Source organism: Aphelocoma coerulescens, chromosome 5 (assembly GCF_041296385.1).
Source record: "Aphelocoma coerulescens isolate FSJ_1873_10779 chromosome 5, UR_Acoe_1.0, whole genome shotgun sequence".
NCBI classification, from domain to species: Eukaryota; Metazoa; Chordata; class Aves; order Passeriformes; family Corvidae; genus Aphelocoma; species Aphelocoma coerulescens.
In genome coordinates, this window is record NC_091019.1 from 16162774 (window position 1) to 16180782 (window position 18009).

Below are 18009 nucleotides of genomic sequence, written 5' to 3' on the forward strand. Positions count from 1 at the left end.
CAGTAGCAAAAGAAGAAAGTTACTGAATGTTGTAAATATTTTTCATGTATTCTATAAGCTGTGGACGTCAGATACTCAAGCCTGTTCCAATACCAGAACCAGAATTTGCAGAATACAGAGACAGAAAATCAGGTGGGATTTCAAAATAGACAAATATTTGATATCAACTTGCTTTTTTTTTTAAAGCCAGTTAAATTAAAATGTTATTATTTCTACATAATTTTTTTCCTATATTTTAACCTATGTGTGTATTTGATTTTGTTTTGTGTTTTAGAATAATTAAAATAATACAAAACATTGCCTGCTCCATAGTAAGGATTTTAAAATAGGCTTCCACTAATACCTTTATAGATCTGTACTCCATATATCAAACCAGTGCTCTACCAACTAAGCTAAACTGATCACTGAACCAATTTTTGCAAATAAAAGCAATGCTTTTAGCTTTTCTTAATGTTCAAATAGGTTTTGTCTAATAAATTTTGTCCTTTACAACTCTTTTTGCATATTTCTTAAATTAAATGGTTTAGAAACAAGCTATTACTTTTATTTCTGTGACAAATCTGTATGATCAGTCCAAAAATTATTAGACAGTAGTAATTTACAAATAAATTATTGATATAGTATTTCTGTATGTGCTTTCTTTAAGGTGAAATTGCAAGCGCTAATGCTTCAAAAGAATCTTTCCACCATATGGAGGAGAGGAAAGATGGAAGGAAGGAAATGATTGATCAAACACAAAATAAACTGCTTGTAAGCATGTAATTGCAAAACACCACTTTGCAGTAACTTTTCTCAATTCAGTATTTCTTTATAATTCCTAACTTGCTGTGAAGAGGCCCTTGCATTGCTAAAATAGTAATTTCCAAAGGGTGGTGGTGCATGGGAGCTCAAATTTTCCTTTAACAACTGTTTATTTCTATCTTGCATAAATGTCCCTAGCAAATGATAGGAAAGGTTGTGATTGTATTGATTTTTTTGATCAATATTGATTTGTGTAGATTTAATGTTGAGGGGGTATGCTCAAACACTGGCTGGCTGGTATTTTCCTTTGGAAGTTTATGAAAGATGCAGCAGTTCCAGTGAGACTTACAAAGGAATGTTCAATACAGTGCTATTAACATTTTGGGTTTATAAATCAGGTGTTTCAAAAAAATTAACAAAATCTTAAAGCTCAGTAAATCTTGGGTTAGCCTATGCATATTTTGGCTTTGTTATAACTCATCTTGTTTAAAAACAAATAAGAAGGAAAATTTAGCACCATCTCAGAAAGCCCTGGAATCTGCTGCCCAAAACAGGAGAAGTCAAGCCTTTACTGTGCTATTTGTGATATTGATGTATGATTTTCTCATAGCCATAGTTGCAGCACCATTCAATAAATTCACAAATGATTTATCATTTTCAAGGCTTTTTTTTTTGCCAACACAAATGATAAATTAGTTTTCCTTGTTATTTTAGAGATGATAAAGTATCTTAATCTCATACAGGTGGAACAGAGCTCTTCATTAGAAACAATGTTATTAGACCATGATTCACTAATGGAGAAGATGAACAATTGGAATTTCCAAATTTTTGACCTTGTAAAAGAAATGGGAGATCAGTCTGGAAGGATCCTTAGCCAGGTTTGTTGTCTTTTATTATATGAAGGAGGGTATGTAAAGGTGTCATACTTCTGTATTTTATTTAAACCACAAAGAAGTTTTGCAGTGCACATATATGTGAATGCTATCTTGAAAAGCAGAAATATGACTTCTCATGTACTCCATGTCATTGTAAACCATAAAAAATGGTTTATCTATAGAGAACATGCTTCAGTTTTTCTGAATTTTATTCTCAATGTACATAGGTTAGACTCACACTGACTAGGTTTTGACACAATATGCCATTGCCTGTGCAAAATTACCTCCTGCTTTCAGAATTACTACTCTGTTTATCAACCATTTCTCTTTTCTTTATTTCAGTAAAATATTTCTGCCAGCGCTACACCCCCGTGAGGGAAGAGAAGTGATCTTTTAGGCAGTCTTTTGCCTCTTGATCCTACAAACAGTGGGATGTTTTTTCCATGCTGCTTTCTGCACATAGTATCCCTTTTATCTCTTTCTGACTTATTACTAAGCTCTTCCATGCAGTTTCATTTTGCTGAAGCCAAACCTGCTGGCAGGTGCAAGAATAGGATTCTGTTTGCTCTTCCCCAGCTTCTCCCATTCATCAAGGTCACCTGGAAGCTTCTGTCTCCTTCCTTAGGGTGGATTTAGCAATCGTGGAGCTTCTGATCTGACCATTAAATAGTTTTATTTCCAGTATCTTAGCTTTCCACCCTGGAACAGAACACATGTCACTTTTGTTCAAGGTCAGTGTTTGGAACAATCAGCTGGAGGGAAGGAAACAAGTTGGAAGCACTCTGATGCAGTTGGAGTCACAGGCCTGCCCCTGGACTGAAGTCAGGAAACACCAATGGGAATAATTTAATTCTTGTCATTAGACATCATATTTTCTTTCATAATACACAATAGTTTGGGGGGGTTGGTTTGTTGTTTTTTTTTGTTTTTTTTTTTTTTTTTAATCTTCAGTTAGTCTTTGTTGATCAAATGTTTTCAGGTCTTTTGTCACCCAAGTTAGTGACAAGTGTTAATGTACGGACTAGAATGCCCCAAACCACTTTGGAGTGGTGTTTCTAGTGCAGGATACTCAGTGATCCACATGGGCTTGCATTCCATTTGTGTGCAGAGGAACTCTAGGGCAGAGTTCACACCTCTATGTACTTTGGTGTACAGGCCTTAACTCTACCAGATTTTCTGTACTAGTTCTTCCTGAGATTGTGTGTGTGTGTGTGTGTGTTACTTCTCTTCCTCCCACCCCAGAGCTTCTGCCTGTTGTGCTCTAAGCACCTGATTCATTTCTTATTTAGCAGCCAATTAAAAAGTGCATTTTACCCTCATCAGTTGTAAGGTTCTCAGACTGGGTATGTGACAGGGGAAAGGTTGGGCCAGGTGGAAGGAGTGATGTCTCCTTCTTTTCCTGCTCCTGTTCCTGTGAGCACCTCTCACATTTCAGAACTTCGTGTTCCTCTCCTATGTCTAGGAAAAAAGTTATAAAAATGAGTAGCAGTGACTTGTTTTAAAAAGTTTTTAAAAATATCTTTAGCCTTGGAGGGGGGGATTAGGCTTTGAAGTACACTAAGTTCTCCATGTAAACCATAACATATGCTTCATATACATAAGTGGATGTTCTGAGTACCTTTTTGAAATACTTCTTCATTTCACCAGCTAGTTTTGTTAAAAACACTCAAGATAAGTCATAATAAACACAAGAACAAGGATCTCTTTGCCAAAGTCTCAAAAACCACCACAGTGTTGGAGGGCTGGTGCTGTTTGTTTCTCTTTATTTTATTATTAATGACTCTGCTGCTATAATTAAGTAATTTAAATTTTGAATAATAAGTCAGAATATAAATTTCTTCTTTTTAGGTCACTAATGGAATAAAGCAGGACTTAGCCTTATGAAAAAATTTTGGCAATATTATTACAAATAATCAGTTGTGCATAGAATTTATCAGTAAGGAAATAAAAGCTTTTATTATTGAGAGGATCATAAAAATACACATTTTTGTGCTAAAAATTTATTAAATCTATCTCTATGACAATAGCATTCTGATAATCTTTAGTGGAATTTCAGTAATTTCAAAGTCTGTCGGCATGTAAAATTTTAAAAACAAGAATATTCTTAAAGTTGAAAAAGCTGAACATGCACTGGTATCTCTTTCAGAATTCAATTAATATTAATCTTTGTTTAGGTAACTTATAGCTTGTTTCGAGACACTGGCTTGTTTGAAATTTTCAAAATCCCCACTCAAGAGTTCATGAATTACTTCTCTGCGCTAGAAAACGGCTACCGGGATATTCCCTGTAAGTACTGCCTGGCTGCACGTGGAATTTTGTATCAGTGAGTCTCCTTCAGTGGGTGCATTTGCATTGCTGGGCAGTGTCTGAGCTTAGTGTGTTTTTAATGAATCCACTTGGCAGAACTTGGAACTGCTCTAATGAATCGTAGGACAAAGTGGGTGGACTCTAAAACCGGATTTGTTAATTTGTGGTTTGAAGATAATCTTGAAGAATTTGAATTAGTGGTTGAAGCAAACATACTGAAGTCACTTGGAGAATATTTGCTGAGTTAACAGAAATTTGGCTTAGGTCCTTAATAAAATGAGAAGCAAATGGAGAATTTTGATGGTATTTGCTCATCTTGCTGTGTAGAGCAGCCAAATTTATTGGAAAACAAAGCAAAAAGGACACTTCCCCACTCCACAGATGTTTCCCCAGCCCAGGTGCTCGTAGGTGTTAGATTGCAAACTGTGCTTGCTTCTCACCATCGTTGATTTAAAAGGACATTTAATCCCTTCCTGAGGCCCAGGTAGGATGAAGTGTGCATAGACTTGAATGCTTGATGTCTATCTAACTTCCCTCTTAAAAGTGTTCAGTGATACATATATCCTCTACTAACAGCTTAAATACAATTTTCCCTTTTATATTTAATCCATTTAATCCCATAATACATTTTGTACTTGTTTTGTTTTGTTGTTGTTCCTTTTGATGACATTTCAGATAACATTTTTTCATTGTGGCTTGCTGATTTTCAGACCACAATCGTATCCATGCCACGGATGTTCTCCATGCAGTGTGGTATCTGACAACACGGCCCATTCCTGGATTTCAGCAAATCCGAAATGAGCATATAATAGAGACTGATATAGGTATGCATTCACATTGGTTAATTTTGTTTTGCTGAAGAATGTTTTAATGAAACTACAGCAGGTAAACCAAATTATTCTGGAAGAAAATATCTAATTATTCTTATGACTCACTTTTTTTTTTTTTTTTTTGTGCTTTAATATAAGGCAGTAGAAAAAAATTACAAAGCACACACCGTTCAGAAATATCATGCAATTGACTTTTAGAAAAATTATTAGATGAGTAATGGTTAGTTTGTTAGCCAAGAAAACTGGTTCACTTAATAAATTTTCTATGCTGAATGAAATCTCTGTTTTCTGCCATAGTCAGGGGTATTTTTAGCATTTGAAATACGTTAGACTAATATTTCTTAATTTTTTGGAAAGTTAAACAGACCAAAGAAAAAATACCAAAGTATTTAACGTAATTGAAGTTCTCCCAAATGGCTTTAGTATAAAAATTAATACTTTAGAATTTTCTATTAGGTGTCACATGCAGACTTTCAGGCAGGGAAGTGCCCACCCTACCAATAACTGTGTAAGAGCATCCCTGAAAGAGTAATACAGACTCCAAATTCAAATTTTGTGTGCTGTTACTTCCAATGAAGCTTGTTTTCGTGTTGTCTGTGACTTCATAGAACTAACTTTTTAATTAAGAATTTGTAATTTTTACCAAAATCTTTCCTGTGAAAGTGGAGGATTAAAAAAAAAAAAAAAAAAGACTGTAAACATAGACTTTGATGCTAAATGGTTTGTATTTTGGAAAAATGAAGAGAGGAAATCAAACTCTCTTCAAGAACTGTGCTTTATATGTGTAGTAGAAAAAGACAAGACATGAGTTGTGTGGCTTTTAAAAGGCTGGAATTTTCTCATTTTTTCCAAGTTTGTCCATACCTACAGATTGCACCCTATTGCCTTTTCTTTCTCCAAGTGTTAAATAGATGGGGACTGGAGACTTAACTGGAGAAAAGTGGTAAAAATAATTTTGTTCCCTTCTACAAAAAAAAGTAAAATTAAAATAAGAAGCTATAGTCTTATTGCTTGGAAACTCTTCCAGTGTAAATAGTTTCAGGATTTCAATCCTTGCTTATTTTATGAAGGAAAAGGAGTTCCTTTTATATTATGCACTGATGAAATTAGTGCTATTCCTTTTTCTTTTTCTTTAAGTAGTGACTTTGTCACTAGAAAAAGAAAAAAGAAAGAGAAGAATAAAACTGTGAATCTTATCATGCAAATACTTCTAACTTAATGCAGTTAGTTCCTTTTGTGGTAGTTTCCACTGCCCTCACCAAGGTTTTCCTGTAGGTTTGCAAGTTCCAGAAATGGGAAAATTATAGAAATACTAAGGAAGGTGCTGATTGATCTTTTCTTGGACTAATTGAGGTTGGAGACAAACAGTAGAATGTTCTGTTAGTGCTACAGATTTGCAACTCAATGGCATTTCAGCTCTTCTTCAGATTTGTTAATTTATCTATAAATTTAATATGACTTTTTCTTTTTCAAAATATAAGTCTCTGCCAATTATTCAGCTTCATGACAGCAAGGATAACTATACCATGTTTACAGCAGTGTCTGCCTGCGTCATTCATAATTTATTACAAATATGAATGAAATGCCATTCTAAAAAATCTTCTATTTTTTGTACTTTGATTTTTTTTTTAGATGAAGCCAGTGGTATTGCCCCTGTTCAAGTCAGCTACACTTCTTCAAAAAGCTGTCCTATTGCTGATGACAGTTATGGCTGTCTGGCATCAAACATTCCTGCCTTGGAATTGATGGCTTTGTATGTAGCAGCTGCCATGCACGACTATGACCATCCTGGACGTACAAATGCTTTTCTAGTGGCCACAAATGCACCTCAGGTAAGAACCTCTTTAAGCAGAAAATTATTTGTTTCTATTTGAAATCAGTACAAAGAAATTTTTTCTATTCTATATCCCTAAAGAAGTTGTTTAGGATTTAAGTGTTTAAGGCCAGACTTAAGAAATGGGCAAATTAATGTGTACTGTACACGTGTAATATTTTTATTTTTCTACCCTGTTAAATTCTGGTGTGTTTTGTATGTATTGATTGTGTATGCATGTAGAAACAACTTTCAATTTGCAAAATTGAAATAACCTAAACCAGTGCAGGATAGAGTAAAGGATTATTTCATAGAGAGCTGGCTCTAGGTCTGTCTAAGCAACTATGATGGGTCCTTGTATCTCTCTTAGTAAGGTACAGACAGGAAACTTAAATAATAATTACAACACCAAAAACAACAATAGATCAGAAACTGGTACTGCTTGTTAGGAGATAAAAACCTAGAAAGTGAACTTTCCAATCAGTTTTCAACAATTCCTTTTTACAAAGAGAGCTTAGCACGTAGGAAGATATGTATTTCTGCTGAAAACAGCATGCAAGGAAGTATAAAGGCAAACAACACAGACACCCATCACCAAGTTTCAAAAATATAAGCATTCTTTGAAAAACTGGAGAAAGTATTGACAAAATGAAGGTTTCTTTCAGGTTCTGTTTAATCTACACAGGATTAATTATTTTATAGAGTGTTTTATATAAACATGGAAGCTGTGAGTAAAATCTGCTCCTGTTTTTATATTTTAGTTAGCTTTATGCATCAGCATTAAACACAGCACTTTGAAGACTAGTGATACTTTGCACCATTTCCCAATAATGACAGTTCTTATATGTTTTGTATGTTTTGGTGTTCTTTTTGTGGCGGGGTTTTTTTGTTTCTTTTTTTTTTATTTGTTTCTTTGTTAGATGGGGGATTTTCTGTTTGTTTTTAAGTGGTTTGGTTTGTGGTTTTGTTTGTTTGTTTGTTTGCTTTTGTTTTTTTGTTTGGTTTTGTTTTTCCAACACAATTAAGAGGAATTAAAAGCATATATTTAGATTTCTTTTTCTTGTTTTTTTTTTTTTTTTCATCACTATTTGACATAAAACACACACTGCTCCACATATACACTGTGCAAAGTCTTAAGTGGTTTGTGTATGTGTGCCTACAGTCTGAATGTAGATGTCACTACGACATTGTTAAGGACTTTTAAAGAAACAAAGAACTTTGCTAATTGTTAAGTTTGGGGGTTTTTTTTCCCCCTCATCTGTCATTTTCATGTCACTTTAACCCAAAAACTAGAAGGCAAAATATAATTTCTATTTTTTTATTGCCTAATGTTGTTCCTGACTAGCCCTGAAACTTCAGAATATTTAATGATAACTTTAAAATTTTCCTGTGTAATTTATGATATTCTGGTTTTTTTTATCTGTAGGCTGTTCTCTACAATGACAGATCTGTCTTAGAAAATCACCATGCTGCATCTGCCTGGAATCTTTTCTTATCACAACCAGAATACAACTTTTTATCGAACCTCGATCACGTAGAATTCAAGCGTTTTCGTTTCTTAGTGATTGAAGCAATCCTTGCCACAGACCTCAAGAAGCATTTTGATTTCCTTGCAGAATTTAATGCCAAGGTTTGTTCCACTTTAGTGTCTGCACTGATCTGGTCTTGATATACCAATGTTATCACTGCTTCTCAGTAGTTGCTAGTTTTAATTACTTGCGCTTAAAGTTTTATATTAATTAAATTTAAGTTATTAAAAGCTCAAATAAAGCATTTTCTTTGTACAAACCAGCTGTAGATGGTTTGTAGATTGCCTAATAAACACACAGATGAACACTTTTAACTTGATGTTTGTGCCTATGCCAGGTGAATGACATGAACAGTAATGGCATAGAATGGAGCAATGAAAACGATCGCCTGCTGGCCTGTCAAATATGCATCAAACTGGCTGATATTAATGGCCCTGCCAAAGTCAGAGAGCTACATCTGAAATGGACTGAAGGCATTGTCAATGAATTTTATGAACAGGTGGGTATGGAGAGAGCAATTTTCTCATCTGTTTTAATGATGGGCAGATGATTGATTCTTTGTTTTACTAGTGGTTTAACTAAATTAAGCCTTATTCCTTGTTTTAAATCTTCAGGTAAGATATTTCCATCTTCTCATTCTGAATACTGAAATATATTTTCATAGATAGCTTAATAGCATGATCTTTTAGTTTGTATTAATTGTGTCCAGAAAACAAGCTCCTAGCCAATATTTTCCATTTTTCAGATATTAGGGGATTTTTGAGGGGGAGGGCTTCTTTCCTTAGGATGGTGCTGATAAACCAAAATAACTTCTTTTACTTTCGGAAGGTAAGTTCACAGATATGTTTCCAGGTCAAAGAATATGTGCAAAATCCCCAAGCCTGGAAATGTATGTTCAGCTCTAAAACTATCAAGCCCATGGAAGTGCTGAGATAAGTAATTAGAGATCAGATTTTTCTGTGAGCAACTGTTCAATGTTTTTCTTCTCCAGTTTATAAAATGGGAAAAAACCCCAAACCAAACCACTTTACTCTGGATGTTATAGTTCATGTCATTCTTCTGTGGCCTTGCAGGGGATGCCATTACCAGAGGGCCTTGCTGTGGCTGATCACTCTGCCATTTTCTCTGTCCACCAGCTCAGCAATTGAAGTCAAGTCTCTGCCTCCTGTGAAGGCAGAGGAATAGCAGCTCCAGTAGAGCTAGCTCTCCATCCAGGCATAAGCTGAAGGGAGGATTGTGGACTGTGCAAGTCTGAGCCATAATGTGTCTTTATTTTAAACTGGCCTAATTACATTTACATTCACTTAGGCCATACTATTATTGTCGCCAGTAAAAAGATACAATCCCTGTGATGGTTCATGGAATCACAGAGGGACCACAAGAATCATCAATGTCTAACTCCTGGCCCTGCCCAGGACACCCCAAAAATCACACCATGAGCCTGAGAGCACTGTCCAAATGCTTCTTGAGCTCTGTCAGGCTTGGTGCTGTGACCACTGCCCTGGGGAGCCTGTTCCAGTGCCCAACCACCCTCTGGGTGAAGAACCTTTTCCTAATATCCAATCTAAACTTCTCCTAACCCAACTTCAGGCTGTTCCCTTGTGTCCTGTCACTGCTCATTGGAGAGAAGAGATCAGTGCCTGACTCTGTGCTTCCCCTCGTGAGGAAGTTGTAGGTTACTTGGTTCATTAATAGCAATTTTTAAAATAAAAATTTAAAGTGAATTTTGTGAGAAATTCTGATAAGCTTTTTCATTTCTTTTTCAGGGTGATGAAGAAGCAAGTCTTGGATTACCAATAAGCCCCTTCATGGATCGTTCTTCTCCCCAGCTGGCGAAACTGCAGGAATCTTTCATCACTCACATAGTTGGCCCCCTTTGTAATTCCTACAATGCAGCTGGATTGCTTCCAGGGCAGTGGGTTGATGAAGAGGAGGAGGATGCAGAAAGCACTGAGGATGACGATGGTGCACAGTTAGAGAGTGATGATGAAGAAATGGAAGATGATCTTATTTTAAGTAAGTTTCTGCATTTCAGTTGGTGCATAGTTCTCATTCAGTACCTTCAGACATAGAGATGACAGTTAAAATTGTGCTGTACAAATCTTGTAGATTTTGCTGTTATGCTGCTTCATAAATTTTCCTCTTTCAATAAAAATTTTGGTGCTACCAGGAGACTTGCAGTTTGAAACAGAAACTTGTTGATATCCTTTGCCATGCCACTGTTTAAATATTCAGAATAATCATCCATATGCCTTGCTCAAATTTATCTTGCAATTTGTCTTGCAATCTGTCATTGGTTTTGTATGTGCAAAATACAATTACCTGGAATGTCAAACAATCCAATATGCTTATAATTTTACAGAAGCTCAAAGAAAAAAAGGTAGACGAATATTTTGCCAGCTAATACACCACCTCAGTGAAAATCACAAAATATGGAAGAAAGTGATCGAAGAGGAAGAAAAAAGTAAAACAGAAGGAGCCAAACTGCTGACTGAAATCTCACCTTTACCTCAAGCAGATGACATTCAGGTTATTGAGGAAGCTGATGAAGATGATGAACGACAACTAGGAGAAGACAAGACATGCTAAGGGAACTCCAGTGGTGTTCAGTGTGATGACAGCCTATGTTTTTTCCACTGTGCTGACTTCAGCCTGACACAGCTCACATAAAATCGAAAGGCCTTAATACTGTGAGAGGATTCTTTCTGCTCTGGTGGAATCCCACTCCTATGCACTTTCGCCACACAGAATATGAAACTTTATTCAGAGATTGAGTATTGTACACCCTGATGCAAAGTTCTTTATGCCTTAGTTGGTATAAAATATCCTGATATAATGCTGCCTTGCTGAATATGGAACTCTTCTTTTCCTCGAGGTACCTGCAGTTTTTAAAAACATTCAGTGACTTCGATTACCAAAGTGGCAAGAACTTTTCGCTAACAAGGAACCGCGGGATGAATCCTAATATTGTCTTGAGTTGCTTATTTCATGTTGTTTTTGAACATGAATGAGAAAAAAGTCTGTGCCTACATGAAAACTATGTTACTGCTGCAGTGCAAGCCTGTTGTGGGGTGTCTACTTAGTGCAGTAGTGTGCTTAATGTAGTCATCTCAGAGCAACTGTTCAAGGACTGTGACATAAATGCTGAATTCTGATATTTGTGGTTTAAAGAAAAAAAAGGAAGAAAATCCAGGTGCATCTATTTCTGATGCTTTTTATTATTGTGCATAATCTGATGTTTTATTTTTGCAGAAAATATTCAGGTTTGCAGTGGATGTTCATGATAATTCATTGAATACAAGGCCATTAGCATCTGTTGCCTTGCTGTTTTGTGGTAGAACATTAAAAACCTGTTCAGCTACTTAAATTATGAAGGAATTTTATTCTTTTAGTCATAAGTCATGTTTATTTCCTGCCCTTACTCAGGTTCACATTTAAAACAAGTCAACCACATCATAGATTTTTGTCTTGCACCCATTTCCCATATTAAATTTTAAGGAAATAAGATCGTATCTCATTTATTCTTTGTATGTAAAGCTGTAGGAGAATTAAAGATTTTTTTTTTAAAGACATAAACTACTGTTTCAAAATGGCTATTTTAATTTGCCCCACACTTTTTCTTTCATCACAGACACAGCTTTTATTGCCTTCACGTTTGATGTGCATACCAAAATACACACATGGAAACCAGAACGTGGAAACTTTGTGTAAGGTGATGGAAATCACTGCACTGTCCTACATTTTCGATTGCTGAGTTTTAAAATAACAAACTTAGACATTCCACACCAATGTATTTTTAGGAACACTACCATTGAAGGTCTAATTTGTAAACAAACAAACAAAAAAAGTCATAAATTAGGCTACAAGTAAACAAGCAAGCCACAAATAAGCCTAGTTTTAAAAGTGTTCCTTTTATTACTAAACCTTTATATGCTGTGTAGTTGAACTTAATAAAACCCAAATGCACGTGTGCTATTTCTAAATGTATCTCAGCATATTTGTGTTTACATCAATTGACTTGGAGAAAAAGATAACCTTGTGTAAATTGTATTACACTATTTTACACAGATTTTCATTCTGCTATTTCATTGGCCAGTTTAAATCACTGAAAGGTTTGGGTTTTTTTTGCATTTTTCACTGATAAGCTTTTTGTTGATGCACTTAAAAGACCACTGAAATGTGCTTTTGCTATATTTTCAGTGCCAAATCCCCCTTTGCTGCCATTATTACTACCATTGAAGTTTTTACATAACATGAGCAGTGTTAAAACCAGATATTTCTGTCATTAATAAAATGTTGCACTATTGAAGCTGGCACTTACTGATCATACACCTGTATTTTGCATTTCCTTGGTCATATATTCTTCTAACAGATAATATGAAGACTACAAAAATTCTGCTTCTTTCAGTATGCTGTATTCTCAGCATTTTGTATTTAGACAGTGTTTGTGTACATAAAATATCATTTTAATATTGTTTAATATCATTTTGCTTTGTTGGAAAAAAATGATACTAATTAGTTTGTCTAAAGTTACTGCTCTGTTATTTTACATGCCAGGTTTCCATTTTTTGTTTCCCTTTGAAATTATTTTAAAAATAGCAGACGTATAACAAGGTAAAAATTAAGATTTTGTCTTTTACTAGGGCATTGGCAGGACTTATATGTGGTGACATCTTTGCCAGCAACTTTCTTATCTCAGGTTTCCCTTAAACTCTTTAGGAATACTGAAGCAATTTTAAAATCTAGTAACAAGCAGCAAACCTCAGTGTTTCATAAACTATAATGCTAATATGTCTTTCCAATTAGATATTTCCAAGTTACAACAGCTTGCTTCAAAGATAGGCTTAATTATGAATGTATTCAAAATCCACTTTAAAGTGTCTGTTATTTATGTGTGCACAGTATGGGACTAATTGTTACTCTAAGAGCAAGGGGAAAAGAATGGAAAAAAGTTAACAAAGGTTGGTTCAGGTCACGTTTGCAGAAGTGGATGTGGCTGTAACTAAAGGCATCTTAAATCTTTCAAAAATGGTAGTGGAGGGGTCCTCTGAATGTTGGTTGGGCTGTTGTCCAAAATAACATATCCCCATACAAGGCATATCACTCTTAAATCTGTGATCACACTTCAGTAATTCACAGCTACCAGGGGATGCTGAGGAGTGCTGGAAACCACACAAAGGAGCACACTTAAAAGACTTTCTAATGCAAAGCTACCTCTTTTTAAATTTTCTTTTCCACAAGTGGACCAAATTAGCCTACACTGAAGTTTATGCCATGCAGAAATACAACTTTTATGTATAATATTGTCAGGTTTGAGTCTCCCATCTCCTCATTGCCTTCTTTTACAATGTATGTTGGATTACTTGCACCCATACATACAGAAGTAGACCTACCAAACTTTCTGTAAGGACAAAATTCTCTCCATGCTCCTGGAGTCCTCTGGATGTGAAGGAGCTGCTAAACCAGTCAAAATGAATTGCTTGGAACCTCTTCCTGTGAGTTCTTCCTCTATGACAAAGTGAAATGGTGAGTGTAAGGTTTAAAATGAAAGGAATGGTACAGCATTGCTTCAGGTAAGTCCAGACTAACAAAGTTTGTTTAAGACCCGATTTGCTCTGTGCATAGAACCATTTCTTTGTATTTGCATCCAGCTTTGACCACAACCTGTGGCAGGTGAATCAGCAAAAGGAGTTAGCAGAATTCAAGAGCTCAAAGTTTTAGCTTTGGTGCCTGCTCCTGGGCAGACTTAGTTGAATCTGGGCTTCTGGATCCTCTGAAAGCATAGACAGAATTTGAGGTAATCCAGAGTGTGTTATTGCCCATAGAGGGTGTGGGCTCTCCCTCGCTGGAGATATTCCAGAACAGTCTGGACACAATCCTGTGCCATGAGCACTGGGATGACCCTGCTGGAGCAAGGAGGTTGGACCAGATGACCACTGTGGTCCCTCCCAGCCTGACCCATCCTGTGATTCTCTGTGGCACCAACATTCACACGGCAGCACTTCCTCTCTTGTCCAAAAAAACATCTGAGATGTGCAGAACTGGAAGTGTCTCATACTCTGGTGAGCGTGAGAGCAGGAATCCCAGCCTGAGAGCCATGTTTTGGACTGAAAGGATGGAATTAGCTTGGATGATGAGAACCAGAAAGAAGAGGTAAGGATGACACGAATATACTACAGATATTCAGAAGAGAGACACTGTTGATTGTCTCAGGAGAGTTTGTATTCAAAATAATATGGAAACAGTATGTCTTCATCAAGTCAGAATACTTGGATTTTTAGAAATGAAATGAAAATGGTAATGGAAATAATGATGCAATTATGACCACTTAAGCTGTCATACAAGTTTTAGGAAATTGATCCTTCTGTGGCCAATAAAGATTAGATGAGAGAAAATAAATATACAAAGTTGATTAAATGAGGTACAAAAAGTATGATCAACACAGTACTTATTTTGCTTTTTTTCCTCCAGCTCTCTTCAGAATTGTGTCTCTGGACAATGTGCTGCTTCATTCATGTCTATGTTAAGGCAAATGAGGTAATGAATTTCTTTCACTTGTCCAATGAGGAATTTTCCTTTTGATATCTTCTGAAGTAAGACTTAAACTTGCTATAAAAATTACACTGTGGATTCTCAGAGATGAAGCTGACAAAAGAACACAATTTTTAACTGCTCTCTACCTGATCTTAGTTTAATAGGGCTGTAAGCAGTCCGTGTATTTGTCCTCTGCTTAATGAGAGAAGGAGCAACACATTTTTAGAGGAAAGAAAGCTAATGGACTAAGCTGCTACAGGATAAACATTGCATTGCACTTTGCTTTCTAGTTGGCAGAGACCCTTCTGGCATAGTGTACAGCCCCCACAACTTTATGAATCCAGATAATAGATACATGAACCTCTCTCAGTGATTTTGTTGTCCATGTGTTACTCTTATTTCTCTAAGACATTTCTGGCTTAAGCTTGAAATAGTACTTCTGGTTAGTCTCGTTCCTGGTATCTGCAATACTGTAAAATCCTCCAAAAAGAGGTAACTACCAATTGCTTGTTTTGTTAATAGCAGCATTAAGCTAGAAAGTGGTTCCAGTAAAGAGGAAACTGTTTTCCTTTGGTTCTGAGGGTGAAACATCTGTCCAGAAAGGGTCTGACTTTAAATGAAATCTAAGGATACCATCAGAATACTGAATAATGAATGCTTGAGGTATGAAAATGATTGACACTTGGTTCTATGTGACACTACAGACACCCTTTAAAAGGGCACAACACAACCAGAAATGTTTGACAGGAGGGTCTCTTTTCAAATCTGCACACCCCAAGTCATTTTTTTATTTCTGGATTTCAAGAGATCACAGGTGGTAGCAACTGGTGTCTGTGGTAGGTTCTACTACACAGGCTGTGCCACCTGACAGAATGTTGCCATCTGTGGAACCTCATAGAGTAAAAATCTTCTAGTGAGGTGAAATCTTCTGTATTCTGGTTTATCTGTGAGGTTTCAGAAGAAAAAAAAAAAAGTAATCTTAAACAAACCCAGCCTTTAAATAATGGTGAGAGACGACGGTGTTTCAAATGATCCCTACCATTCACCTTGTGATTTGTCCATGTTCTAAACATCCTGCCAAAAAACAGGTGATGAGTCACTTCTGACTCATCTCTCTAAGTCAGCAGAACCCTTTGCACCTTGAATGAGATCAAAATATCTTCATTTTAATTGCATATAAAACAAGAGGTAATGCTTAGCTTAAAATGCAGGTACCATACCAAAAATCCAGAGGATGGGGTTGACATTAATTATTGCACATGAGGAGCAGAGTGCAGATTTTGTCCCCTGTGCCAGTCGGATGCGAAAACTTGCTCCTATATATAGCCATTCAAATGGGCTTAGCATGCCCCTTTCTTTCTCATGACATTCATCCTAGTAGAGTTTATTAATCTGCAGTATTGCCAGTTTATCTGACTCATATTAACTAAGCTTTCTTTCAGTCAAAGAAGTCAATAAGTAAGCCCCTCTATTTGTCTTTGAGAATGGGTTTGTAATAATTTTTTTCTATTCATCATAGCTAAGTCATTACCAAAATACTGTTTCTAATTTCAGATGCCACACCCCAGGAAAAACACCTGTCCATTAGACAGATTGCAGAGTTCCAGTACAGACCAGTGAGACTGATGACGTGGCCTGAAGAGAAGGATAAAATTAATTAAAGAAATTTTTTCCTAGTCTGGAGAAAATGAGACTCAAGTGAGACATTCTAAGGTTACCTTACAAGCCTGTTTCAAAGAGTAATCAGAGTAATGCCTTCAGTGTTTGTAGTGTTTAGGACAAGAAGTAACACCTTTAGGTTGCAAGGCTCAACATGACTGATTGTCTAAGGATTGAGAGGGCTGTGAGTCACTGAAATAGATTGTCTTGGGCTATTAAGAAAGTCTCTGGCAAGAAAAAAGAAGTCTGAAAACCAGCTTTTAGTAAAATTGTTAGGGGACCTGATGAGTGAACTGCATAACTTACTGAGATCCTCTATGAACCTATTTCTTTAAACACTAGGATTAGAGGTCTGATATGGAAGCCTTAATACCAAGACGAAAATGTGCACAATTATCGAAATAATAAAATTCAAACAACAGGAACTGGAGGTGTCAACTTCTTTATTTCAGTAAATATTGCAACCTTTTTATTTTAAATGTGTTTAACCCACAAGGTCTCTCCCATTAAAGAGAGTCTTTTTATTTAGAGCTAGAATCCTCTTGAAAGAATAGACGAGATTTGAAGCTCAGGCAGAGATACGAATCTGCCTATTTGTCAGATTGTGAATAAATGGAGATCAGTAGCCAAATATTTTTTAAAAATATGATTATCTAACGTTAGTTTGCTAAAGCTAATTAGATTTTAAATACTTGTCAAGCTATGTGGGCCTTTCTAGACATTAAGAAAGTGCATACTTAAGACATTGGGAGGTGTTGGATGCTTTAGAAGACGATGTCATTCATATACTTAGCAAAAGAATTAGTTTAAGTGAGTTGGATTTTTTAGACAAATTTTAGCTCTTAGCACTAAATTTTATTCCAATCAACAATGAATTATTCTTACAGCCTCTATATAATAATGACATTCATTATGGCACAAAGAGCTTGAATATTTTATACATTATACCTACAATTTGTGGTGAAGTAAATGCAATATTATGGTATGTTGCACTTCTCTCTATAGTGTGTATAGTTTAGACTGTACATTCTTTGAGAGAGAAATGGTGTGTCTTTACAGAATGTAAAATAAAATGGAACAAGATCTGAAAATGTCCTGAAGTGGCTTTATAAAGCAATTTTTATGCTTCCAAAAAAAGGCAATTAAATTAACTTCCTAAGCTATATCAGCTAAAGAGGGGTTGTGAGTACCAATGTTTTTCCTGGAAGAATTAGGCTTATAAAATTCCACTGTGGTGCATGTTCAGCATTATTATTATTGTTTTAAATTGAGCTTATTGTGGGAGTTGAAGAGAACCAAAAGGGCATTTTGACCCCTTAAACGGGGATGCCTGTGGAGAAAGGAAACTTAATTACCTGAGAACAGCCGGAATTCTTTCAGATGTTTTATCCATAGTGATTCTATTCCCTAACTTTCATTCCTTAATGGTAAGAAAGTGTACCTGTATTACCTATATTAGTGAGGGACCTGAACAATGAGGCATCCATTACCCCCTTGTTTTGGTGAGAGTATAAAGTGTCCAGGAGACATGGATGGGTGGATCCTGTTGTCTAGATGCTGATGGGCCTAATGTGGATGAACATCCAAGCAAATTAACTGTACTGTAAAAAGCTTTTTGATACATAATATTTTTTCATGCTTCTGATAAATCGTAGTTTACACAAATTAAAAATATTTCCTTTAAGTTTTTTTGGCATGAGTGTAGAAAAGGAAGTCAGGAC

General features: G+C 35.9%; 1 protein-coding gene across 1 annotated transcript in view; it reads left to right on the forward strand.

The window, feature by feature from the left end:
- The window catches only part of PDE3B (phosphodiesterase 3B), an 82859-nt gene extending 71188 nt beyond the window's left edge, over window positions 1-11671 (forward strand). Inside the window, exons 7-16 of the mRNA XM_069016832.1 lie at window positions 59-132; window positions 647-750; window positions 1485-1619; window positions 3791-3902; window positions 4634-4747; window positions 6386-6585; window positions 7993-8196; window positions 8433-8594; window positions 9862-10111; window positions 10458-11671. Coding sequence (XP_068872933.1) covers window positions 59-132; window positions 647-750; window positions 1485-1619; window positions 3791-3902; window positions 4634-4747; window positions 6386-6585; window positions 7993-8196; window positions 8433-8594; window positions 9862-10111; window positions 10458-10684 — 1582 coding nt within the window. The 3' untranslated portion in view covers window positions 10685-11671. The remainder of the gene's footprint in view (window positions 1-58; window positions 133-646; window positions 751-1484; window positions 1620-3790; window positions 3903-4633; window positions 4748-6385; window positions 6586-7992; window positions 8197-8432; window positions 8595-9861; window positions 10112-10457) is intronic.
- The last annotated feature ends 6338 nt before the right edge of the window (window positions 11672-18009 follow it).